General features: G+C 39.1%; 1 protein-coding gene across 1 annotated transcript in view; it reads right to left on the reverse strand.

Annotated features, from left to right (window-relative positions):
- The window catches only part of PLEKHH1 (pleckstrin homology, MyTH4 and FERM domain containing H1), a 43,491-nt gene that overhangs the window by 8,436 nt on the left and 7,969 nt on the right, over positions 1-27,086 (reverse strand). Inside the window, exons 4-22 of the mRNA XM_065754706.1 lie at positions 24,219-24,302; positions 22,230-22,311; positions 18,216-19,210; positions 16,935-17,013; positions 16,206-16,294; positions 15,682-15,832; positions 14,387-14,526; positions 13,492-13,602; positions 11,679-11,765; positions 10,289-10,450; positions 9,515-9,595; positions 8,393-8,572; positions 8,156-8,264; positions 7,065-7,177; positions 6,121-6,297; positions 5,797-5,894; positions 3,815-3,992; positions 3,281-3,436; positions 1,644-1,744 (exon numbers count right to left, since the gene is read on the reverse strand). Of these exons, the coding sequence (XP_065610778.1) occupies positions 1,644-1,744; positions 3,281-3,436; positions 3,815-3,992; positions 5,797-5,894; positions 6,121-6,297; positions 7,065-7,177; positions 8,156-8,264; positions 8,393-8,572; positions 9,515-9,595; positions 10,289-10,450; positions 11,679-11,765; positions 13,492-13,602; positions 14,387-14,526; positions 15,682-15,832; positions 16,206-16,294; positions 16,935-17,013; positions 18,216-19,210; positions 22,230-22,311; positions 24,219-24,302 (3,173 nt within the window). The remainder of the gene's footprint in view (positions 1-1,643; positions 1,745-3,280; positions 3,437-3,814; positions 3,993-5,796; positions 5,895-6,120; positions 6,298-7,064; positions 7,178-8,155; positions 8,265-8,392; positions 8,573-9,514; positions 9,596-10,288; positions 10,451-11,678; positions 11,766-13,491; positions 13,603-14,386; positions 14,527-15,681; positions 15,833-16,205; positions 16,295-16,934; positions 17,014-18,215; positions 19,211-22,229; positions 22,312-24,218; positions 24,303-27,086) is intronic.

Consider the following 27,086-nt stretch of genomic DNA (forward strand, 5'->3'; position numbering starts at 1 on the left):
TGTGTATTAGAAGGTGATTAGAGAGAGGTTTAGATGCTAAGGTACTTCCCTTATGATTGAGATTTAGGCAAGGAGACTCAAAACACGCTATTTAGCTTTGGCAGCTATTTAAACTCTGTGAGCCAACCAAGTCAAGGCAGCAAAGCATTATCAAACACAGGTAGATCAACATCATTCCTATTAACCATTGAGGCAAAACTTGAGAGATGTCATTCTCTGCTTATCACAGAATATAGAGCTGTTTCTGCTGTAAGGCAGAAGAACTGTGTGAACTCTTATGTGTCAGCCTTCACAGAATTGTAGGGGTCAGAAGGTACCAATGGAGATCACAGAGTCTAACTCCTGAAGAAAACTTGTTAGGTTTGCCAACTTTGTTTTGACTGCTTACTCTGAAATTGTTACTGCAAATTTTCCAGTTTGTTTCAGCAGGAAATAAGAAACCCAATTACCAGGCCTTACTGCAAAAGTGAAAGCAGTATTCTTGCAATAGTACTAGGAAGCTTTTGATTTATTCTCTTTACACTTTATTTCTTTGATCTGGTACAGCAATATGACTAATGGAGGCTGGAGATACAAGTGTGGGGAATGCTTTCTCATGCGTGCCTGTTTACTGCTCAAGTAATCCAAATACTAATTTAAAGTTATGCTGATGACCATTTGTTGTAGGATGCCACACCAGATATTCATTCCAGTGGATCATTGTTTCAGTTTTTATGCCATTTTAAGACTAACACCACCCTTAGGACAATAATGGCCTTACATGTTTTATCAGGGTCCTTTAGTTCAGAACAATCCAACCTTGGAAAGACGTTATCAAAATCCTTGGTGCCCAGTCTAGGCACATTCCAGTCCAACAAAATAATACTGCAAAGACTCCCTTCTTAAAAAAATCCAAAACAACTTCTTGGTCAAAAGTAATAACTTCTGCTTCTATTGCTGTTATACTGACTAATAAAGTTCCCGGAAATGTATTTGTATCGTTACGGTCACCAAAATATTTGTGTTCAATGCAAAACTTTATGGCTTTTTGAAACTTGGTGAGGCTTTGTTTCCTCTGAAAGTGGAATTTGCGTGCTGAAGGCCATTACTTGTTCCCATATACTGATCTCTATTCACTTTAATTCAGAATTCCTGTCTTTATTATAAATGATGAACTCGTTCCAGGTGGTTTTTTTTCCTGTTTGTTTTGTCTTTTTTTTGTTTCATAGTTTTTCTTCTCTATCTTTCATCTAGCTTTTAATATTTCTCTCTTTATGAAATCTGGGCATTGCTACTACACGTCTTCTCTACAGTCACTGCCATTTAGAATGTTGTTCTTGTATGCTTTTCAACTTCACAATTCCTCACTTAATTGCAAGTTTCATTTACAGTGGTGTTTTTTTGTTTTTTTTCTTTTCCCCAGGTTTCTCATCCTCTCACCTAATGTTATTTAATTACATTTTAGGATCTAGGCAAATTAAATTGTGCCAAGTGTGTCTCACTGTACTAGTTCTTTAACTCATTTTAAGACTATTCCACTATTGCAGTGTGTTTTTAGGTTTACTTCTAGATTGTGTACCCTCTTGTATGTGCATACTGCATATAGGCATTCTACAAATGTTTCATTAACAGCAGTAGTGAGGCCAACAAAGGGAACACAGTACCTGTTCTTATAGGTCAATTTCACAATTCTTGTGCCACCTTCATATTTACCAGGATGCAATTCTTTTAAAGCTTGTTCCCATTTAGAAATGACGTCACAGATCTTTTAAAGATATTATGGAGAGAGAAAGGAAAATGGGTGAAATGTAAAATCAAGGATTGATGGGAAATAAAAAAAAAAAAGTACTGTGAAACATAAATGATAAAGAAATAGACAGGATCATTATAAAGTCAGCCAAAAGTGACAAGCTGATTCCTTCTTCTATTACATAATATGTTAAAAAAAAAAAGTTGCAACTAAGAAACTCTATCTCTAAATCTGCAGAGGGACATTTCTAAGTGAATTCTGGCCTAGTATCAGGCCTGTTATGTCTGCAATAGCAAGTTATGTAGCCTAGGGGAATCAGATGAGCACAACAATGTGCTATTGTTAAGACCTTGAGCCTGTGCTATGGTGTTTTTCTCTGGAACATTTGGATCTAGATTCCAGCTTCATACCTCACATATATTCTTAATAACAACATGGTTAACCATTTTGGTTCAATTCAGATTCCAGTTCTTTTGACAAGTGGTCTAATGAAGGTCCAAGTTCTCCTTTAATAGCATTTCAATGAAAGGAATGTTAACGTAAGAAACAGTGTAAAATACATAACCAAGTATCGTAATCTCCTCTTAAGCAGGTATCGAAGTTGCCTTAGTCACAAAATAGTAACTTGTTATTAACAAGTGAAAGCAATGCTTTTGCTTGTCTGAAACTCCTTCTTTTACTGTAATGTTTTATTTCTCCAAGTAGTGACTTGATTGTCAGCAAAGCTTCAGATTATCTGATCTGTATCAGGCCATGAAAGCAAACTTTATTATATAGCACTGTGTGGTAGCTTCCTTTTTAAACTGTCTAATTTAGGAAATTGATGCCAATAACTTTATGTTGCCCAAGTGAAATTTTACACAGTGTATAAGTGAGTTTTTATATTCCTTACAGGTGTCAGGGCTTCTTCAAAGTTGTCACTGCCACTATATCCTCCATCAATACTGTATAGCAAATTAATATCCCAAGTTAATACCTAAATTTGATGTCTTTCATTCATAGCCACTAGCCCACACAATTAAGGTAACCATCCAGCTGCAGCATGAGTAAAAGTCTCCATATGAAAGATGCATAAGTTAAAGTGATAATTGTTTTCCCTTGATCTAGGCATTCCGTTCTTCAAGTGTGAAAGTATACTCAGAAGAGAGAGATACTTCATAATCCAATATTTAAGGTTTACATAAGCATGCAAGGAAATTATAGCCTAATCTAAATTTGTCTCTATTAGGAGATGTTAGATGTTACTTGATGTTAGTTATGGTATCTGTTCATCTCAGCTAACTCAGACATGTTTTAGTTCTGTAGTTGAAACAAACTGAACTTTAATAAGTGCTAAAATCTGAGTCAAAGCCTTAATTTTTTTTAACCAGTTTATCACCTACTAAAACTAGTATCTCAGATGAGATATTAATATTTCATCTCTGAATACTGATCAAAGTAGGCAAGATCCATGTGCATTTGATCTTCTTGCATTAAGAAAAACTTAGTAGCCATTTAGCAGCTCTTCAGAGACCTATACTAGACAGATGTAGCAGAGGGGAAAAAAGTTACCTTCATGTTACCCTGCAGACAGTGTTCCAAATCTCTGCCAGAAGGATCATCTGTGAACAGGGAAAATCCCATGTGGGATGGTTTCCTCATTCCTGTCTCCTGGTTCAGCCGCTGAATGAATTCATCAACTGTTGAGGAACCATCAAAACCTACAACCTGTGATGTAATAGAAGCTAATTTCGTATAACTCTTAAAAAGCAGGACATTCATTAGTTGTGATACTCATCAAGCCCAATTTTCTACAGATCAGGATGTCATGATTGACTGTCAGTTGCAGCAACTATTCTTATGTTGTCTCTCTTAACATTGTGTTCTTTCTCATACTGAGAACATCTCTCCCCAGTTACCTTTTCTTCCCAAGATTTACAGGGAAGGGACTGGATTCCTTTCCTGGCTAAAATGGCAAGGAAGGGAAATAGTATCTATCTCTAAATGTCTAACATGTATGAACAACGTGGTGCTATGAAATCACACAAGTGAGCCAGATTATGGCACAGTCCTCTCATGCCCAGAAAGGCAACCATAGTGACTCACTTGATAGGTTCCATTCATAAAGTGCACTGGGATGCTGAAGGGGAGTGAGTGGTGGTAGGGATTCCTCAGCAGGATAGATACAATCTCCATTCTTGAGGGCTTGGCTTCCCGTTCACCAGTCTGCACTGTGCGGTCCACTGATCTCTGGCAGTAGATGGCATACTTGCCTATTTCACTCCTAGGCAGGGAGAGAGGTGTAAATAAGTCACAAACATACATGTTTCACATATGCCATTTCTTTTCCTACTCCTGTGTTGTAGTGAAACATTCCTCCCCGAGATCTGGGTTGGAGTTACAGCTCTGTGTAGACATCCTAACTGACCTCAACAGACTAGCTCAGGTGAAAAGTTACAACACAAACTGCACCGAGATATTACTTGACTCCCCAGTAATGTTTTTTCACAAGGGAGACTCTAGAAGCTGTTGCTTCTGGCTCCCAGATCATTCCCAAATGATCTTGAGCCTTTCATCTTCTAATCTAGAACTGTGTCCAACTTCTCTTCCTCTTGTAGAGCATTAGATACGTACTTCAATGTCACTTTTTATGAAAAGCAATATCTAGAATAAAGATCTTGCTTAAATTTAGATCATAGGAATTTTGCAGTGTAAACATCTCAGCATATTGTATGCTGTGTGAAATAGAATATTTGTATCTAACTATGATGAAACAGCCTTACCTGCTCTGTGCAAAGAGACTTAAGTGTTCCTAAGGCCAGGCAGGAGGAGCTAATCTAAATCTCATTTAGGAATTACTGTAAACTTAATATAAACTATAGTTGAATATTAGTGCAATTTGCTTATCTAACTTCCACATGATGGTTTCTAGCCTAAAAAAAAAAAGTTTCATAGCAGGACTGTATAAATACAATACTTCTGCTTATTATTTGTCGATGAAGATGCTTTTAGGCAAAGACCATTGGCATTTTAATGCTTAAACTGATGCATTAATCCAGTTTCAAAGGGTCCAGCACATCCTTTTGAAATTTAATACTCCTGAAGGGTAGTACAGCAGTTTCAATATTCTGAATTGCATGGGCCAGGATGGAAGCTGGTAATGCACGTGGTTGAAGAAATGGTTTCTGATACTACACAGAAGAGCCCTGATTTGTTATCTTAGACAGTGAGAGTGTGAACTCTGATGAACTTCTGACATCTGTGTTTTACTTCTGAGAAGAGCGAGCAAATGGCAGGCATTGACAACAACAAAAAAGAAAAACAAACAAAAAATGCACTTGGTAGGAGTACATATATTCCCTTTCCAGTACCAGGAGAGTTTTAGCTTGAGTTCCAAGGCAGGCTTAGGCCAAGAATTTGAATAAACTTTTGCCTGAAACACTGTTTTACCTATTTCTGAATAAATACTGATGAAACAGACAACCTGACGTCTCTACCCATGGCCATGCCAAGGACACAGTCATACATGCTGAAGACCAGATCACCATGGAAACGCACAAAAACCACAGCAGGAACACCAGAGAAAAGCTTATTGCTGCTACAGTATATATCACATTATTTTATTTTAAAGGAAAATATACCGTGTAACATGCTGAAAAGGTAACAAAAGATAGTAGTAGAATGTATTTCAGGTTTGGTTTTTATTTTAGTTCCCCAAGTTGTTCTCTTTTTGTTCTGTCAGTGTTAGCTAACCTGACAGAAGAATGTCATCACGTAAAACTCATTCTGAATTTAATCTTAATTCCTTTTAGTCATGTTACATTGCATCAGCAAAAACAAGAAACAAACAAAAAAGCCACGGGTAGCTCTAATTATATTTGTAAAAAGATCTGCTAATTTTGTGAACTAGTTTAATGTAACTGATAAAATGAGTGTGGATGAACAACTTGGTATATTTAGGAACCTTCCATCCCCTTCCTCAGCTTATTTTGCAGGTAGGAGTTACAAAGTGGTTTCCATCTATTTCTGTAGTAGATGCAAGGGCAATTGCCTTAGAAAAAATAAAAAAATGCTATTGCAGCCTTTACCTGGGATCTGCATGGCGCTGCAAATGCTGCTTGACATACCAAAGGAAGTGATGCTGGGGCAGGAACAGAGGAGCACATAAAGCCAGGAGCTGCCAGCACTGTGAACATAAAGCTTAGTCGTAATTCCTGTTTTCTACTTCCCGTCTGTTGCCTTTCATAGAATATTGTGACTAAAATGTTGGATGGTGAGTAGTGCTTCTGGGAGTTACCATTTTTAGACATGCAGTTCAAGTATCAAATTTTTCCTCCAGCACACCTTTAGCATTTTATCAATATTATCAATAGCATAAATATTTAGAGTGGGACTGACAAAGAAGAGTTCACCTGAATGACTGAGTGGTTCTGGGGCTGTCGGCAATTCGTCTGTTTAACAAGCTGACAGAAGATTTCATTTTGCAGCTCAGTATGTGTCAAGCAGACCTGCAGTGCAGTCTGGGCAAGTGACACATGGTAATCAATAGAGGATGCTTCCACAGGGACATTGATGAACAGCTGACAGGACTGTAAAGTGAGGAAGTGAATCAATGCTGTAAATACAGTGACTCTTTGGTACTTTCCATCCCCAAATGTCTTACAGACAGTTAATTCTAAATAAACCTGAAAGGCAACATATAATATCAGATTTTGATCCCTCCTTCTCTACAGTTGTGGCAACTGGAAAATGCACTTAACCATATCCAATCAGAGGAGCTCACAATTCAGTAGGAGAATGAGAAAGCTGTGCTTCCTGCCTTTCATGTCCATGCTTTACTTTGCTATGGTTATTCAGCCTTAGTACTGATCTTACACAAGAGGAGTGCAAGCTGGGCCATGCTCTGAGCACCCTGATCTAGCTGTAGGTGTCCCTGTTCATTGCAGGGGCATTGCACTAAATAATCTTTAAAAACATCCCTTCCAACTCAAATGATTCTATAAATCCATGAATCAGATCTCCAATGGCTTCACCACTGGTCTTACTGCCACAGCTGTTTTCCAGTACACTGTTTTCTTAAGTCCAGCTGTTAGTGAGAAAAGAGGAAGGTAAGGCTAAGTTTGAAGCATAAAGCCTGTGTGGAACATTGCTCCTAGCTTCAGATTCTCTACAAGGAAAAGTTAAACTTCTGAAGAGTGAATGACACCTAATGTTTGACTGTAATTGAATGACCCAGTAGGCCTGTCTAAAGCCACCAACAGTGACAGTAAATGTTAACTAACAACAATATGACTAATGCTTTTGCCCCAGCAACTGAGCAAAATGGCTGAAAACTGCATAATGCCCCTTTAAGTACCTTGAAAAGTTTCAGAGCTTCAGTCTGCAGCGCCTCAGATGGCAGAGTGGTGAGGGACATGTGCAGCCCATCTTTACTGTAGCACAACATAGGGTGTTTCCACAGTGGAGAATCTGAAGTAGCAGATAGGTAAAAACATGCATTGTCAGAACCAGAAGATAGATATCAGCCCTTGTGTTGAAAAGGAGCTTTGTTGAAGAGGCAAAACATCCTAGGAAGCAGCACTGCGCTATGCCATATTTATTTTTGGAGCAACTTGACTGATTTTGGCAATGCCTCCTGAGAGCAAGAGGCCACCAGCAGCATTAGCCATCAGCAGAAAGAAGCACTCTCTTCCAAACAAGAGATCCTTGCCTGCTGGTTTCTGGTGAGAAAGTGCTCAGTTGAATATTCAAACAGAAGATACAAATTGTCAGGATAGTTATGTGCTATGATGATCTTTATTAATGCAAGTTACTATTCTACAGTAAGCAAGATAGATGTAGGAATATATGAGTGTGCAGGAAAGAGTATTAAGAACAAACGTACATGTTAATATACATGCAGCCTACTCTAGGGAACCTGCTTGAGCAAGGGAGTTAGACTTGATGGTCCCCGGAGACCCTTCCAACCCCTACAATTTGGTGATTTGAGAACATGGTGCAGAAACATACATGAATGAACGAGTACCAAAGACAAGGAGGAAAAGATGAGCAAAAAACAGATCTGAAGGGAAATGTGCGCATGTGTGTATTTAGAGGAAAAAAGTGAATGTGTTTGTACGGTCAAGATTTCCACAAAAGGGGCACTAGGACCAACAATTATAGAAAAACAAAACAAAGCCCCAGTTATTTGAACTTGAATAAACGTTACAGAAGTTTCAGATGCTTTGATAAAAGATTAATAACGTTACAGACTTGTTCAGTCTCATTACAATGCCTATACCTATACTCTCCCTTGATGTTGTTGTGGAAGTAGGGATGAAATGCACTCTATCATATGCTGTTCTGAGAATCCCCCTTATTCATCTTTGACTCAATTAAAATTGAGGATCAAAATTACTTTTCCTTATGTTTTGCTACTGTGAAAGAGAGTGTACTCTTTCTACTTACTAGGGTCTCCCTCTGCATCCAACAATTTTCCAATGAGTTGCTCATATGATGTGCCCACTGTGGTATTTCTGCTCCCAGCTGCTACTGTCAGATGGTACAGCCAGGTATTCTAGGCATAAGGATGAAAACAATATGGGACAGCATCAGTCTTGTTTGTGTTTTACACGCAGGTTTATTCCCTGTATATTGCCTGATACCAAAAAGTCTGTTGCTCTCCAACAAGACTGACATTCATACCTTTTCCTGTTTTGTGCGAATGAGTAAGTATGTGGGACTCTGGTCTTGTGGGTGAATCACCAAAGTGCAGTGGGATGAGAGAAGTCCCCCACCAGTGGTTTCATAATCTTCATCAGAGTCACAGGAACGGTCTACTTCTTCCACTTTGGACTTACGCATAGGCAGATGCCCTAAGGGACACTAGAAGAAGGAAGCAAGCTAGGTGACTCTGGCTAATCATCCACTATGGACAGGAAACATTGGTTTCAAAATGTTAGCAGTTCTGTAATATGCAAGCAATGAATTATAATTCGGTGCCTAACAATAGTAATTACATCATCTTGCACTTCTATAGAAGCTCCTCCATCAACTATAGTACTTTCAAACTATGGTATTACTTCTACTATATTTCTTTGGGGGCATCTGTAGGTCAGAATGAGAATATGAAAATTAAATGATGATTTTTCCCTTGAGATACTGTTTTGCCTCTCATTAGTTGTATTTGTACCATTGATTTTGCAGTACAGGATGTGTTTTCTGATGGTCAGCTGACCAGTATCTTGAGCCTTGGGTTCTGACTGTGGTCAGGCTTTCTGTATGCTACTGGAAAATTACTTTTAAATTACATAAATTGGTAGATTCAGACAAGCAGAGGATATCTGCTGTGTTACCTCTAGAGGCTGATCCCAAGTTTGAGTCCCAGCATTCCTTGATAAGCTAGAATTTGGGTTTAGACATTATCAAGACAAAACAGTGGACCACTGGGCCAAGTTTTCTAGGCTACACTGATTAAATGGCCTTCCTCTTTCCATATTGTTATCACTAATTCTTTTCATTACAATATGCAGAATATATCAGCTGCTGTACAAAATAACTTACGCTAAGGTTTTCAGAAGACCTAATGTAGAAAGTGAGAAACGATACATGGTGATCTCAGAAAACAGCAGTCACTTGCCTTTCAAGACTTCTGTAATTTTATATGATGTGGGGTTTTTCTTAAACTATTTCAGGAGATCACATAAAAGGCTATTAGAAGGGGAGAAGTACAGGCCAGGAAGAGTTAGAAATATGAGAGACAGAAGCGGTAAAAGGAAAGAAAGTTTCTCAAGAAGTGGTAATGGAGGGCTCAAGAACAAGAATTACCTTATCCTCATGATTTCGGTAGTAGTAAAAAGTTTTTCCAATCAGTGCACACCAGACCAGTTTAGAGTGACCATGCTTGACCTATATGGAGGGCAACGAAATACATAATGTTTGTAACATCAGCAGCACTGTTGCCACAATTTTATAGAATTTCCATTTTCAATTAAAACGTGCTTATAATAGTTGTTGTATGTTAATATAAGCTCCTCTTAAAACACACAGGACACTGTTTCCAAAATCAAGTAGGTAGTTCTCTCCTAAGTAGATGGGACATAGGTGTTTGAGGAAACAATCTATGGAAATGGCATAAAGGAGAATAATTTCCAGCCATTGTACTTTGTACTAATGTGATTGCAATCTGTTATTGTGGAAGTAAATCCTCTGCTAAAATCATACATGTCCTGTCCTTAAAACTCTCTTACATCACCAAGTTCAGATCAGTTAAATGAGAAGCCTTACACTTTCTTGGTATTTGTTTATTAAACTATGAAATGTTGTGAGTTATGTTGAAGAAAAGCCTACTTAAGCCATATGTCTGTTATTATTTTATTATTTGACAAAGTCAAGTATCTCTTAGTAGCCTTGTTTGTCCCATTCCTTATCATTTACCTTCATCTCTGACAAACTGAAGTTTACTGACATTTTTCTTTCTTTCCCATTCTTCTAGGAAATATTAAAATACTAATTTCTTGCTGACATTTATTCTACAAACCAAGAGGCTGGTACTCTGTCAATACCAAGCTAAGCTGAATAAAATCAAAAGTAGTATTTCACCTTGGTGAGCCAACCTTTCACAGTGGGTTTAGCATCACTATGAGGAACTCCAGCAGGACTGGTCACTTGCACTCTAAGAATACTCTGTAGGACATGAATCCATTCCTCCAAGATGTTGGGAGAGTCTGCTGTCAGGAAGTAGGTTCTCTTCTCTGTCATGAGCTGGAAGGAAAAGGAATGAGAAAGTATAAATCTGCATGCCTTCAATTGTATCTTTAGCTGATGAATGTCATTATCCCATATCGATTTTTTCTGATAGTTGAGGAGGGATATTTTTGTGTAAGAAAATAAGAGCTAAAACTCCAAGCCTGGATGAAAGATATGAAACTCAAATAGATGACAAATTTCTATGAGCTCTCTTGCTGTTACTCTTAGACATGGCAGCTTTACTTGTCTCTCATCCTGTTTTGTTTCTCAATGCTGATCATAGAATTGTTTGAATTGGAAGGGACTCTTAATGGTTACCTTGTGCAACTCCCTTGCAATGACCTACAGCTGGACCAGGTTGTACTTCTCCCCTCTCTGCCCTTACTACCTGGTATTTCAGAGATAGCAGCTACTTTCTTAGGTGTCTGTGGGTGCCCAGACACAGTGACCACATTGATGCTGATAATTTTTAAAGGTTGATGCAGAAATATTTTTTGCTGCTTTCACTTTGTATTAAATAGTTTGTGAGTTCAAGAAGAAAGACACCATGAATTTAAGAATATTAAGCCTTAACAACTTCAATTTTGTAAATACAGAAGGTAGTTTCTAGGACAGGCCACGTGCCTTTCAGTTGAAGAATGACAGAAATTTTAATGTCTCCTTTATAGTGAACTCCTTTAACAATAGTAACTTAAAAAGCCAGTGGAGAAATAACTTCTAATGTTTGGAAACTGAATTCCAATAGAAATCCAAAGCTTTAGGTATTTCTTCAGATTCTCTATATGTAACAGTAGCATAGTTCAGGTTGGAAAGAAGCTTTAAAGAACATCTGGTCCAGTCTCTGCCATGGGTAGAGACATCTGTCACTATATTTACATCTATGTAAAGTCAGTCTGGAGATCTTGTGAGAGGAGTTGTGCAGAGGAGATCCTATGTACTCTCTGGCTTTGGATGTTCTAAGAATGGCTTTTCCCCATGGTTTACAAGTTCTCAAGTTGCAGAAAGGAAAGTGCTACAGTCTAAAATCAAATAACAGAGAATTTCTTTCAACATCAAAAAGTTGTGTTTGGGTTACAGTTTCCCCATTATTTATGAAACTGCCTGTCTTGTTTCTGCCAGGAAACAGGAGCCAAAGTTAGCTCTTATCAGTTGAGATATACAGTACCATTCTGCTTGAAATAAGCACTCACTCACCCAGACATCAAGTGTATGGTTACCTGCAGGATGATAAAGTAATTCTTACCTGGAATGTTTGGGACCCTTCACCTCTGACAATTTGGCAAGAGGAATTTAGCTCCATCTGTCCTTGTGGTTTGCGGATAACATCACTCTGGGGAAAGAAAAACAATTTTTTCAGTAGGAAGAAATTACATGGGTCTCAAAGTTGTAAAGTACAACATTAAATAAATTCATGTGTGGGTTGAAATCTGAAAAGGACTGAGTTTGAAGGTTGCCAGATAAAATAAGATAGCATGATCCCTTTACAATGGTGAAACCTAAGTCTCCTTAGCAGTGACGGACAGTACAGCAAGGGTAAAAGCAACAGGTAATGTCTTAGGATGGTGATATTGGGCATTAGGGGGAAAAAAACAAACAAAAAACCCTACAACAAAACGTTCTCACTAGGAAGGCGAGACAACTCTAAATAGGTGCCCAGTTTTACTGATTCCCATCTTTGGAACTTCTTGAGAATCAGCTAGAGAAAGCTATAACTGATTTGATCTATAGCTGGTGACAGTCCACCTTTAGTGTGCATCTTCCAGAAGAACCTTGCAAACAACAGTCTAGGTTCTTTGTGTGTATGAAATTACATATGTATGTTATATACATACAATTTACTTTTAAATCATGATAGATAAACGTAGTAGCAGAAATAAAGATGCATTGTGCACTAAGGTATATTTTTATATCGTCAGAATATGATGAATAAAAAAATTGGAAATAAATTTTATCAGTGTTACTGATTGTATGGGAACTGTTCAATCACAGCCTGAACCAGTGACTGAGCATCTGGTGAAGAGGTGTGGCTAGCCCTGGGAGCACAAGTGAAAGCAATTCACCTCTGTGACCTGAAGAGGTGGACTCAGGGTCCACCCCTCCCTAACCTCATTAAAGGGCTGGTAGTCAAAGGGGAAATATCTCCATTTGAGACAATTTGCTTCTGAGAGCTTTTCAATGAGTTCTTGCCTTTGGGACAGGGTAAGCTATTCCTTTCTTATTACCAGCTTGTGATTAATATCTTTTGCGTGTCCTCCTAAAACTGTTCAGAGGTAACTTCTTACCTATTTTCCCAGTACACTGACTCATAAGCTAAGAAGTGTGTATCTACAGAAATCCTGAGTAAAAACGCATGTATATGTGTATATATATATATATATATATATATATATATATATATATATGAAACTGCTTTGCTTGAAAAGAGAATAAAGTAAAGAAGGTGAATTTTCTAGAAATAGACTTTTTCTAGAATTAATTTTTCTAGAACTACGATAAGGTAACTTCATTTAGGACATTTCCAAGATATAAAAATAATTTGGGAGGGTTTGAATGCATATGCTTTCTCAGTATTGTTTCATTGATCATTATGAAAGCCTATCTTAAATTGTATCCTAGTTTCCTAACATTTCCACATTAGTTTGGGAGGCTGTGAAATTAAACAACTCAGCTTTCTCTATGGTGAAAGTTCTTTTTTTCCCTCAGAGCTCTACATATTGGCTTCACTCTCCTAGTATTTTCCTTTATTTTCATCTTAAACCTGACCAAGCAGCATGCCCTCTGTTAGTTGTCTGTATGAAGTCAGTCAGAGGCATCAAACACCTACATTTGTGAACAACCCTTCATCTCCAAGAAAATGTATCTCTGAGAAGATTCCCTGAATGAGCAAACAATCTGTAGCTGAATGTGTGGGTCAAACACAAAACTCTCTGACAGGACACCTGGTGGTAAGCTTGGCCTCAGTTGCACATTCGGCCAGTACCATCAGTCTGGAACCAACTCAGCAGTCAGCATTCCTTTTATGCTTCTGCACACAAGTAGAAGTATCTCTGACTCACCGGGGACTTGTAGTACATTATTTGTCTGTTTCTTAGAACAAACCATCGTCTCTTCCACATCTTCACTTGGCTGCCCATTTTCAGCAGGTAACCTGATTTCTCCGTGGGTTCCTGGAAGTCAAAGAGCAAAGCAGGGCTACCCTGAGCATCTCAAAATACAAATGAAAGCATGAAATTGAGCACGGACATCTGCTATATCTTCTCCGCATTTCTCTTTACGCTGCCAGATAGAATTAGCAGCCATCCAAGGTCAGTATTCTTTGCTTAACTTGGAAAAAACCTAGACCATGGGTGTACAACTGTTTGGCTTGCCTAAGCCACATATAAAATATTATATATATGTATATATATATGTAACAAAACTATTTTTTTTTATTAAAACATTAAAAAGAGGGCAACAAAAACATAACAGTAGTGGGGTATTTGATCTAGTTTTATGAAACTAATGCACAGATAAGTGCTTTTTTCACTTTGAAGATACTTGTTTAACTCATTTAAATGTTCAGTCAAGTCCACCAAAACTGCAAAATCTGAGCCTTTTTAAATCACAGAAAAGCAGGGGTTGGGAGGGACTCCAAGACATCGAGTCCATCCCCATGCTAAAGCAGGTTCCCTACAATAGGTTGCACCTAACACTACACACTACTGAGATGAGCCTGGCCTCATTCATCTGCCTCCCACCACCCTTTAGATATTTATAAATATTATAAATATTAATCAACACAGCATGGTGTTGAAGTGAAGAAGTTGCTATCTTTTCATCTTCCTTTGAGTTTCCAAACTTGCTTAGTCATAGAAGTATAAGGCCATCATTAAAGGAGAATATGACTTCAAAAATACAGTACAGATCATCAGGAAAAGAATACAGTCCTCAGTGCTTATACTTTTATCTTACAGTGCAAATTCCACCATCAGTGGAATAGGATGATGTCCGCTGTAGCTTATGTTCTGGCTCTGAATAGTCACCGTTCAAGGAGTAGGCATCAGGAGGGACAGCATAGTCACTTTCAGAGCTCACTGAGGACATAGAAACACCTGTTAAAAAAAGAATTAGAGTTATAACTAGGTAGAAGCTGGCAGTGGTGTAACATGTATTTGATACTGCACACTCTTGAAAGATTCTTCACTTCACCATTAAAATTTCTTTGATAATAACAGATCAGATGCTGGAAGCTCAAAGCACACTAACCAAACTTCTGAGACTATTTTTTTTTTTTTGTAAGACAAGGTTCCTGTGAACGTTTCACCGTTGGGGGGCATTGCTTACTCATCACATCAAATGTTGAGACAACATGCAATGAGTTTATACTTTACTGGCTGCAAACTGTAATAAATTTTTTACTCTGAGATCCTGTTTAGCCTTTCCAGAAGTCAAGAAAAACTGCCCTAGCCAGGACACTAATCACTTGATGCCTCTCAAAGGTAAGAAAACTTTGTCTACTGGTCAATAAATTATCAGTAAGTGATAGAGATTAAGAAAAAATAAATCTTTAACGTGTTAATGTTGGCTTGATTACAAGGAGAAGTCATAAAAGGGAGGGGTCTGGAACACAAGTCTTATGAGGAGCAGCTGAGTAACCTGGGATTGTTTAGTACAGAGGAGGCTTGGGGGAGACTCTATCACACTCTACAGTTACCTAAAGGGAGATGGGGGTCAGCCTCTTCTAGCAGGTAACAGTGACAAGACAAGAGGAAATGGCCTTGGGTTACCCCAGGGGAGGTTCAGGTTGGATATTAAGAAAAATTTCTCCAAAACAGTGGTTAGGCACTGGAATGGGCTGCTCTGGGAGATGGTTGAGTCATCATTCCTGGAAGTGTTCAGTAAGCATTTAGATGTTGTACAAAGGGGCATGATTTAGTGAGGAAATACTGGTGGTAGGTGGATGGCTGAACTGGATGATCTTGGAGATCTCTTCCAACCTTGGTGATTCTATGATTCTTTGAAAAGGTATCCATGTTTCACTGTATGATGAATTTAGGAAATAATCCATCCCATCATCTTAGCTTAGCAATTGTCTGTTTGGAAGGGTACTAGCTACAAAATCTAAGTGGACAGATTTCTCTTGAGTAGCTGTTGATGTCTGCACGTGTGCTGTGAGAACTTGCATTTGCCTATCTTCTGCTGATGTCATTGTTCAGGACAATTTGTAGGGAGAACACGTGCTTCTCAGTAGCAAAACTCCCCTTTACCTCTTTTTGTTGCACGAGGGCTGCCTGGCATGCTAGCTTTCCTGTTTTCAGATCCAGCAGCAGAATTTCTGAAGCTGGCATGGGAGCCACAGTCATCATCAGAGCCTGAAGACTCATCTAAGAAAGGCACGTTGCTGATCTGCGTTGCTTTCTGGAAAACAGACCTAAATGGTCAGCATGTAAGGGAGGAGTTTCTCCAGGACAATCCCTGTTCATGGTGCTTTGACCAATACTGTCACAGGGCTCCTTATTTTTACCCTTTCACTCCCTAGGCTACAACCACTATAGAAAATTTCTATAGCCTCATGGTGCAAACTGCAACTTCCTGAACTAAAACTTTCCACAGGATTCTGTATTTCCATATAAATTTATCATCTCCTTTCCACATTCTTTTGATCTCCAGTCCTTCTTAGCATTCTTTACTTTTCCTTTCCTCTCTGCGCAGCTTCAGTCCATTCTCTCTCAAACTAGTGGTAGCTCTGGCCCATGCTTTTCATAAGAGGAAAGCTGAAATAACTTCTTACCCCCTTCAATGTAGTGTAGACTGGAACTGTGATGTTTCTGTAGATGAGACAGGTAAATGGCCCAGAAGCTGAATATGAGAAATTTGAAACTGGGAAAATTCAGAGAGAGAACAAGAGAGCAAAAAATGCAATCTGGTGAAATGAAACAGGTTTTAATGGAGACGTACGTGTATGTGTCTACCTCATGTTGCCTCTCGGAACACAATAGAGGACATCATCCTGGACCGTTTGGCCTCAGAAAGCCTAGAGGATTTGTTATTAATTACATACTACTACCAGAGACAGCTGCAATGTTCCTTTCATTTAGCCTGTAACACATCTTACCCCCACCTGTGCTCCCCATGGTATAATGGCAGTCAAGTGAACTGTTTCTGAGCAGGGAAAAGCCAAAATGGGCAGTTTGTCCCCTGCTTCACTGGGAACTTTTTCATAGCTACCTTCCCTGGCTCACAAACAGGGGAAAGTAATGGTGAAATCACATGGTTAAAAGCAGGTGACAGACACACAGTGGCAGAACAGTTTCAGCAAAAGAGAGATGAGAGTCCCCTGAAGTTGTTATTGAATACAGGGGCTCAAACACTGCCCTTTCTTTCTTAATTATGGTCATCTGTTAAGTCAAATTTACTTTGGAAACAGGCAAGAAAATGAAGAAATGTAAATAGCCATATGTTCAGGTCCCACACTGTCACTGTAATCCCCCTCTAAGGGTGGATCTTGTCTAGAACTTACAGCAGCTGGAATTGTCATTCACAGTGGCCGCCTCAGACAACCTCATGCCAGACTTGGCCACAGCATAGATTCGACTCTCCTGGAACAGAACAATACCAGGAACAGCAATGGTCAGACAAAAACACCATTCCTCCAAAATAGAAGTGCCCAAGTCACAGGATCACATATCCCTTCTGGGCAGGAAGAAATGGCCCTCTAAGAAAAATTGCTCCCTTCCACCAGATGTTAGGTAAAAGACTGTTAGTGGAAATGCGTATATGTGTAATTCCCTGAATCACAACAGACTTGGTGGACAAGAGTGCTAGAGGTGGCAATTACAAAATGGAAGACATACATACAATTGTAAATAAGTAACTACATCACAGCTTAGAATAGATTCTTTTTTCCCCCTCATTTATGAATTAAGCATTAAAATGAATCGAGAATAGCTGTAAAATTGGATAATTTATTGAGCCACCACCTGTAAAGGGCTTCCCTTCTCTGATAAGAGAATGAAGGAAATGCCTAGAATGATCTTGATGAACTTGTGACTTAGCTACAACAACATATGGAGCGTTCAGTTCAAAGGATCTCCATGTACTTCACAATGGAGGAAACTTAAACCAGTAACTAAAAGTAATGTTTTGATTAAGATACTAACCAGTCTAAAATTGATAGAATCAGAACTAGAAGTCTGGATCCTCCTGCTGCTCCTTACAATTGTTTGCATCCTTAAAATGTACAATCACTGTCAAGTGTCAGGGAACACATACACGCATACATTAAAGAACCTGATGACTGCAAAGTCAAGTATACCAACAAATAGAAGTAACAGGCTTAGTATTTTCCCTATATTTATGCAATGTGATTCAGTCTCTAATTAAATATGTGCATTTTTTTCCCCCAGATACTTCCTGTTCAGGTTACAAAATCACAGAGTGGCTGAGGCTGGAGAGAACCTCTGGGCCCATCAGGCTCAACAGAACTAAGGATTAACTTTTAGTGACTCATATGGATGAACCACAATGCAACGCTTCTTGCCTTTCTTTCTTTTTTTCCTGACAGTATCTTGAGAACTATTTTTCTTTGACTGATTTTCTCCTTATAAAGGGAAAAGAATAAGAAAACTGTCAATGGAAGTAGCATGTCCCATAACTGAAACTGTCAGACTAAGTGGTTAAGAAATGCAATCTGTGTCACCAGGAAACAATAGCCTGAGATTAAAAGCTGCTCTGTCTTAGCTACTGGGCATCACTCAAGGATGAACAGCACCTCTTGGACTGTTGTCCCTGCACTTCTTACCCAGGAAGGAAATCTGTGTAGAGGTGGTGTGGGAGGTTTACTTCCTGGTTCAAGGATTCCAGCCTTAGAACTCACAACTTCTCTCTGCTCTGTAGTTAAGTGGTTCATCTTACACATTCCTGCTTCTTCCCTCACCAAGTCTCCTTCTGTCTCCATCTTTTCCAGCACCACATCATCATCAATGTCTGTCTCCTCCACTGGCCCATGACAGACTGGGGAATCTTTTATGGGCTGGAAGGTGCTAGCCTCAAAGCTCATTACACGGTAGGAAGAACTAGTACTTGACTGTGGTTGGCTGTAATGTCTTTTGGCAAGTTGGACACTGTCTCTTGGTGTACTGGGAGTTCGTATTTTTGGAAAGGTCATACTTGTGCCAAGCCTATGATCTCTCTCTGGACAGATGGAACATGCTGTAACGGCAGATGCTGACACAACCAGGGGTGGCTCAGCAGTTTGGAGGTGGCCCTCAAAGATGTTCATTATTTCTCCTGAGAAAGCAGAATCCAAAGGGTGGGAGTGGAGCCTGGCAGTCATATCATCAGATACGCTGGCTCTGTCCAAAGTCTCTTGTTGGAAGGTGCTCACAGTGCTATGGTTACCCTCTAAAGATGGCTGGAAAGTCAAAGCCTCAAGGAGTTTTGTGGGCTCTGCTGGAGGGTCCAGTGACATCTGATCAGAGCATCCTAGCCTGAGATCTGGAAATGTGTCTTTCTCTGTGGAGAGGGTCCAGCTTGATGGGTCAGTCAAGAGCTTCAGTGCGTTCTGAGAAAGCTGAGATTTATCCCCTCCACCCTCAGTAAGGTTGTCACTGGCCAGGACTATGTTTGTTGTAGAGAGGATGTGTTTGGTAGATCCTGTCTGACACATCTGTCTGAAACCAGGTGCAAGGAGCCTAGATTTCTGGTCTATCTTCTCATGGTAAGAGGCCTGTGGTGCTCTGGGCTTCAGGGAATTACAGCTCCAAAGAGACTCCAAAGGAGGAATGCTGGCCATATCTATGATGGAGAAGAACACATGGTTAGGGCATTCAAATTATCTACTGTCTAAAATGTTTCTTGCTAGTGCAATTTTTTTCAGTTGTATTTCAGTAGCAGCCATATCAGGACAGGCTAGAGGAGGGACACTAACCTAATTAGAACTACACCATCTCTATTCCATTCCACAAGGACAGTTACAACAGAAGTGTTAAATATTTAGAATGGTATAGAATTGATGAATAGGAAATTATTAATCACTTTTTCTTACAGGAGTGGAATTAAGAGATATCTAATGAAATTATAAGGCAGTGTGTTTGAAATTCACAGAAGGAAGGTTGCAGGGTTTTTTTGTGTGTTTGCTTGCTGTTTATTGTTGTTTTTCTCTCTCCTCCCCAGTCAACCAGAAGACAAACCTAAACAAACTTTCAGTTTAACCCAATAGTTATTCTTATCCATATTCGCCTCTTCTCTTAAAAGAGACATAAGAAGGAATTGCACCACTATCTATACAATGTTTTGTCAGAAACCATCTAGTTGGCCCAGACTACTGGTTAACATGGATCTTTTGTCTTCAGTCCTTCCGTTCATTTCTACTGAATGAGAACTTTAAAGGATGAAAAAATGTGGATACGACTTTGAGTAGCAGAGGTTATTATTTATCAGAGAAACCTGTGCTAAACCTGCACATTGTCTGTCCTTCTTGCTCACAATAGCAAGCTCCTATGGTTTCCCACAGGATACTATAAACTTGGAACTTTATTTTCTAGCACTGAGCTTAAGCAAGAATGCCACAAGCAACCATGTCACAGGTTCAGGCTTCTGTGCTGTTGGGACAGGTACAACAGACCTCAAGGAGCAGCCATACCTGCAGAGGAGACTGAGGGGAAGCCTCATGGTAGCCTATGGCTTCCTCATGATGGGAGTGAAAGGGCAGGTGCTGATCTCTTCTCTCTGGTGACAGCAACAGGACCCAAGGGAACAGCATGGAGCTGTGTTAGGGGAGGGTCAGGTGGGTGTTAGGACAAGGTTCTTCACCAAAGTGGGGACAGGCACTGGAACAGGCTCCCCCAGGCAATGGTCACAGTCTAAAGCCTTCCAGAGTTCAAGCAGAATTTTGGACAACACTCAGACACAGGGTTAGGGTGGTCCTGTGTGTAGCCATGGAGTGGGACTCAGTGATCCTCGTGGGTCTCTTGAATTCGGGACATATTCTGATTCAACTACAGTGAATCTGTGCCAACACTCCCACAAGGCTGAAAGATGTTTGGGAAGAAAAGCTCCCTGATTCTCTGTGGGGCAGGCTCATCAGTGTTTTGGTTTTTTGGGCTTTTTTTTTTCTGTTAATCTGAAACCTAGAAGTCGTCTAGAGCTTTGTCATTAATTTAATCTTTGTTTGTGATAAAGTTCTATTTCATTTTTTCACATCTAATCTTCACTACTACTCTTTTCTAGACCACTAGAAATTTCTGGAAGTCTAGCTAAATTATATACACAATTTCCTGCAAGGTGGGATATGGTCACTTAATCACCTAGTGATTTTCACTGACCTTAGCATTTATATTTTGCCTTATTGAAAAGCAGCAAGCCATAACATGCCATAGAATTTGCATAAAGCTGTGCAGAGTCACATTCACCACTGAAAATGCTGCCTGAACAAACTCCACAGGCATTGTTTAAACTCCATTGAGATTTAAGTGGAAGCAGAAACACACTGAAGTCACAAAGTAACAAAGAGAAGGGCAAACAGCAGAATAAAATCACTGTTGTTTGTGGAGAGGGTGAAGCCCACTTTTGGAAATACAGCCAAGAAAAAGACAGCCATCAGTGTTGTTTTAAACTTGGCAACTGAGTCACAAGAAACTGGATATTAATGAAGCTATTCCTAACACACAGGCCTGACGTGCATTTTTGTTAGACTGAAAAAAAAAATATATATATATATATATATTATTGGTACTTTTGCAACTTGCTAGATGTGACAGTAGATGAAGCAGAAAAAGCTCTTACAATCAGTGTGGCAAGCAAAAAGATTTGTCCCTCTGCAGGGGCCTCTGAATTTAACCTGGCACAGTGGGGGACAGGGTAGAACTATTTACTGCCCAGAGCACTGGGCTACAGGGAACACTTAATACCAGATTATTAACGCAGCTTACCAGCCATTCTCTTTTTGTAAACAGCCAGAGCCAGAGGGGATGAGAAAAACCCAGTCAATAAAGCATTTAGCTAGAAACATGGTGGGATTTAGAAGGAATCTTGCCCTATTATTTGTGGAGTAATGGGAATGCCAAAAGAAGACCTCAGCAGGAAAGAAATACCCCCTGCCTGCATGCCCAATGAAGTTCTGAAAATTAGCTCATCTTAGGTGATCAAACCAAGCCCACTACATTTATATTTAAAAAAAAAAAAGGTAAAGAATTTCCTCTTTACAACACGTTGCAACAAAATGCGCTGATTTCAAATCCTGGAGACCAAAGATCTCCATCTATGCTCCCTCCAGTAACGACAATGTAAATGTACATTTAAAAATTTACAAAGCAATGTAAACTGCTTTTTTTCACCCCAACCTGATAGCACAGAACTTAGCTTTGAAAGGCAGTTAAGACAGCTGCTGTCTTGGCCCATTCAGTATTCAGTTACTCAACTCTTTTGTCCTTGTGTCAGCAGAGGTGACTGGCCTCTGCAGAGGAGGACACCTCACATGAGAAAGTGTAGTTAAACACCTCAGAGGTTTCTATTCTGCACCACTGCTATTTTTCTATGGAATACTTTTAACTCAGGATCTCGCTGACTTATTTTGCTGGCAAAAAAAGGGAGTCTATGTTCAATCCTTCATGACAAACCAATTAAGAATATTTTAAGGCAGCTAAACAATGTCATTCCCATTTTAAAAACAGACCCTTTGAGAAACAGAACAATTGTACTTCTTGCTCAATGACATAAGTGCTTGTTTCTGACAAAGTTAAGAATATAACCCAGGACAGCTGACTTCTACTCTTGAGGTGATTAGTAGACTGTAACACCGGGTGAATGCATTTACCTTGCAATGTATCCTGAAGGGCTTCAATTTGCTCAGTCAGCCTCTGATTACAGTTTTTCAGGTGGTAATTTTCTAGCTCAAGCTATGAAACAACAATAACAACAACTGAAAATTAATGCATTATGTGTTTGTGTTCCTCTATACAGAACAAGTCTTCAACTTTACTTACACTCAAGTATCTGAGAAGGAAAATGGAAAAAATTAGGTGAATTCCACCAGTCACCTTGGAATCCTTCTCCTCAGCAGCCCTACCTATACTTTGCTGTGCTTTCTCAGATAGCCTCTGTGTATGCTACTTGTACTTCTCAGGTAGATCTTTTAATTTTGTTTTCTGCTGTTATCACTTATTCCCATTTCAGAAATAACTGTTATGAAAGAAATATTCAGAATAGAACTTTTCCTCTCACACTGTATGTGTAAAATAAGATCTCCACCTGCTCTAAAAGACCAAAGAAAAACACAAGATATGTTTGCAATTTTGCCTTATGTCTGTAAGGGATTTTTTAGGTCATAGCCTCAACTGGTGATGGAGCACCTGGTGAAGGAGTACGGCTGGCCCAGGAAGCACAGGTGCAAAGTATTTACACGTGCTTCTCCCTTGACCAGAAGGGTTGTAGCTAGGGTCCACTCCCTTCTTCCCCCCACCTCACTCCTGGGCTTATTTAAGGGCTAGCCTCTGAAAGGAGAACATCTTCTAAATGAAGGCCATTTTCTTAGAAAGAGTGTTCTGTAGTCAGAGAACCTTATCACTAGCTGGGTGAGTCAGCTTTTTTTTTTTTCTGTGTGTAACTACTGGTATTTCCAATTACGTTTTGCCTGGTATTGTAAGGAATTTTCAGAAGCAGTTTCACAGCTTCATAGACAAGCAATGTCTTTGCTTGAAGAATGTTACTGTATAATCTGAAGTACAGCAGTAGTGCATCCAAAGAGGCTTTACTTCTGATGGAATCAAGGCTGAAACTTAACTTGTGCTTTCTAGAGGCTTTCATTTGCAGTGTATGTTCTAAGTTCTTCAGACATCTATCGTCTACATACGTATGGTGTGGATCTAGGATCACTGTGCAGCGTAATCTCATTGCCAATAAAAACACAGTGTGAATGTGTTGTCCTAGATTCACAGTAGATTGCTCTAAATAAACTTGTGTTTTCTTTAGGTTGCAACATACAGTAATGTAGATGCGCCTTAAGTTATCTCATGTAGGAGAATCAAAGAAGTAGCAAAGCTTTTAAGCAAAGAATTACAGAAGCAATTTAATGAGCTTTCAGAGTCACATTTCAGCATAAGTAGTGCCCATGAAGACTACTACTCTCAGCTCTAACAAGTGTTTTGTTGTTTGTTTGTTTGTTTTTTTACATTTCTTCCTGGTATAAGTTGTGAAATGCATACATCCTTCAGAATGAAAAGGAAAGACTGGATAGACTCAAATGGCATCTCTGAACCTGAGTGATGACCCCACTGCTACCTTTTCGTTACTCTAGCGAGTGTTGAATTGAACTGGGTCCAAATGCAAGTGTATGCCCACAGGATTGTTAAACATGAGAGGGCAGGTATGAAAGAAAGTTAGGTAGTAGGAAAATAGGGATGTAGTAGTGTCATGGATAGCAAGCTATGGAGGAATAAAGAATAATGTGACTGTTACAGCTGGTTTGTCAGCAAGAAATACAGAAACTGCAACCTCAGAAATGAGGAGAGGTGAAGGAAAACTGGGGAGAAGCCATTTGTGTTCAGCCAATGGAACAATATTCTTCAGAAACTGCATTTGGGTGCTAGTGACTTATTCATAGTTTGTCTGAAGCAGTAAATTAGCCCTGAGGGGCAGCTCTAGTCATGCAGTTGAATGTGTGCATTGGAGTAGGAGAAAAAAAAAAAAGCTGAAAGCTTCTGTGGCAGACTAGATGTCTTCAGACTATTGTTCCTACATAAGAGCATTCAGGCAGCACAGCTACTGCATCTAGGCCTTGAAACTTGGCAGCAGGCTGTAGACTCACCTCTTTCAGCTTAAATGTTACCCACTCTTTAATCTTGGCAGCTTTCTCTTGAACAATTTTGGCTTCCTCAGTCCTCAACTGTTTCTGTGCCAAAAAAAAAAATTACATGCATTAAGATAGAACAACTAAGAGTATTCTCAGTGGGTTACTGCAAAGGCATGATTTGTTTGCTGACAATCCTATTATAGATGCAAAACTTAAAACTTCTGATGGCCATTACTATCCAGCTGACATCTGAAAAATCAAGTTCTTTAAGTTACCTTATGTAGACCCTGGAGTAAAATTCAGAGGGTTATTTCAAGAGTTGTCTGTGGAATAGCAAGCCTTGCTTAGGTAATTATTGCCCACCTCCCACGGTTTTAAGTGGTCTCCAAGTTTTCCCATTTCAGGTGGTTTTGCAGTGTTGTTGTTGAGCATCTGTAGCGTCCCTCTTCATGCCATCCTCTAAAACACGCCCTACTGGCTGAGGTTAATAAAGAATTAAGCAGTGCAAGTGGATGATTCATAAAACAGTGTAATTCTTACAAGCAAAAGCAATCAATTTGCTGCAAGTATGGGTGTATAGATATTAAAGATACATAAGATGGAAACTAACACCAACAAGGTGTTTGTAAAACACAATGTTCTCTTTGAGAAAGTAGATAAAACTAGTAGATGCAGTTTTAAAAAGCTTGAGAATCTGATCTTGAAACACTAAGACCTGCCAGGATGTCTTTAGGTGGTAGAAGTGGTTGTATGTTTACATATTGATGTGAGTAGTTTCTATCTTATAAAGAACTGTTGATTTGTACAATGAACGTTTTTCTCCCAAGTAGCTGATTGAGCAACATTGCTACAACATCATTTTTGCAGCTGTGTTTTCTCAGCTGTGTTTTTCTCACCTTTTCTGGCAATTTCCTCTGCAAGGCATTGGATATGTACTATTGCCTCCTGAAGCTTTCTGTTTAGCTCCTCTGCAGGATCATCAGGAGCACTGTTACAGAAAGGTCTCCTATCTACATTGTGGTTTAAATGACTACAAGAAGAAATTAGTTTTAGAATGATATATTCAACTTTTAATTTCTTTTATTACATGGACAAACAGTAATAGCTGCTGGCAGCAGCTGATGCTGCCTGCTTTTCTTTTATTTGCTGATGTGTACAAATAATTGTGAAAACAGAACTGAATGCCTTTTTTCTTGTTTGTTTGTTTTTTTTGTTAAAAAGAACTGAACAACAAAAGTTCACTTAATGAACTCTATACAAATACTGTAGATTCCAGTAAATTACCAGCATCTTAGCATCACTCTTAATCACTGAATGTTTTTAGTCACCACAGCTGCACACTTGAAAGCTTTTATTGAAATGTGCTTCCTGACCTTAAAGAAGACACTATGGGCAGCAGTAAATCTATAGGTGAGCACAATGAAATAAAAGTAATCTAATCTCATACTTCAAGAGGAGGATTTACATAGGTTTTTTTTCCTCTCTGAGCATAGCTGTGTGTGTTCCTAATTAACAGGTGCCAGCCTTTGCTGGAATCATAATATTATACATGACTGTTGGTCTGAAATGATCAGACAAATATAGTGAATTTACTGTAGTCCTTTAAACAACCACCGTATAGTTATTATCCCTAATAATTCAGGGAGCAAGTGATAAGCAATTCAGAATATTGCTACACTACACAGTGAAGTAAAAAAAAACCCAACACACTATTTCATTTAGGGTCCTAAACCAGACTAGCAATATTATGACAGCATTGTCACAGAGCTTAGTAAGCCCTGCCTCAGAGCAGAACCAATTAGCTCAGGCATAGCACCCACAGATGCAGTTATTGTGCCTTAATATCCAGGAGCAGTAAGGGATTCATTATGTCCCATGCTATTGTGTGGCACAGACATGACCTCAGTGTCCTTTTATTAATATTCTGAATTCTACAGCTTTTCCCAACCTGGTGAAAGCAAATAGGATGGCAACATTACAGCACTCCTCATTGAACTTCTAGAACTCCCACTATCTCATTCCATTTTGAAACTAAACCAGCAACCCAGAGAGAATATAACTTGTCTGAACTTGTCAAGGTTCAGTTTTCATTTCCAGAAATCTCACTTTGCTTCTTTTTGCTGGAGTAAAAGGATTTCTATGGACAGAAACATTTCTTGAAATAGTGTTTATTGATTTTAATCAAATCACACCTTATATTTATGGATAAATCAGAATTTCTTTCATCTTTGATTGCAATAACCACTTCTAGGCTTTGATCACTATTGTAGCTCCTTCTGAACACCTTTTTTCTCTTCCAGAAGAGAAACTTCATCTACATTGTGTCTGAGTAAGCCGCACCAGGGAAGTGACCTGAAACCAGAGATTCAATGCCTGACCTCCACACACTATGCTTGATCTCAGTAAGTTCTAACAGCTTACCAAGCCACTTTGCTTTTGAAGTATTTATCAATTAGTTAAATTGGTGCTTGAGTTGCACTTTCAAAATATTTTCACATAAGATTCTGATAAGGGATTTCCATTTACTTAGGAATATAAGATTATCTTATTTCTCATATTAAAAAGCAGACTACAGGGCCAAGCCCTTTATAAGAGCTGAAATAAGTTTTTTGCTGTAGATGTAGCTCCTGTCATCCACTGTATGAGAATAAAAAAGGCTAAGAACTGATCTTCTATACTGAAGGCATCTGGCAAGATGAGAACTATGCCAAAGAGTCACCGAGGACTAAGAAAAGCCCCTTCCAATGATGCAGCCCATGCTGAGTCAGATATGGGCCCTACAATGAATTTGTGATGCAATCTGTATGCTAGAAAGCCAGACAAATACTGTGACTAGATTTGAGCATTAGAATTTAGGGTCTCACCACTGATTTAACTGTAGCA

Source organism: Cyrtonyx montezumae, unplaced genomic scaffold, assembly GCF_038088225.1.
Source record: "Cyrtonyx montezumae isolate F1298 unplaced genomic scaffold, pur_monq_1.0 scaffold_10, whole genome shotgun sequence".
NCBI classification, from domain to species: domain Eukaryota; kingdom Metazoa; phylum Chordata; class Aves; order Galliformes; family Odontophoridae; genus Cyrtonyx; species Cyrtonyx montezumae.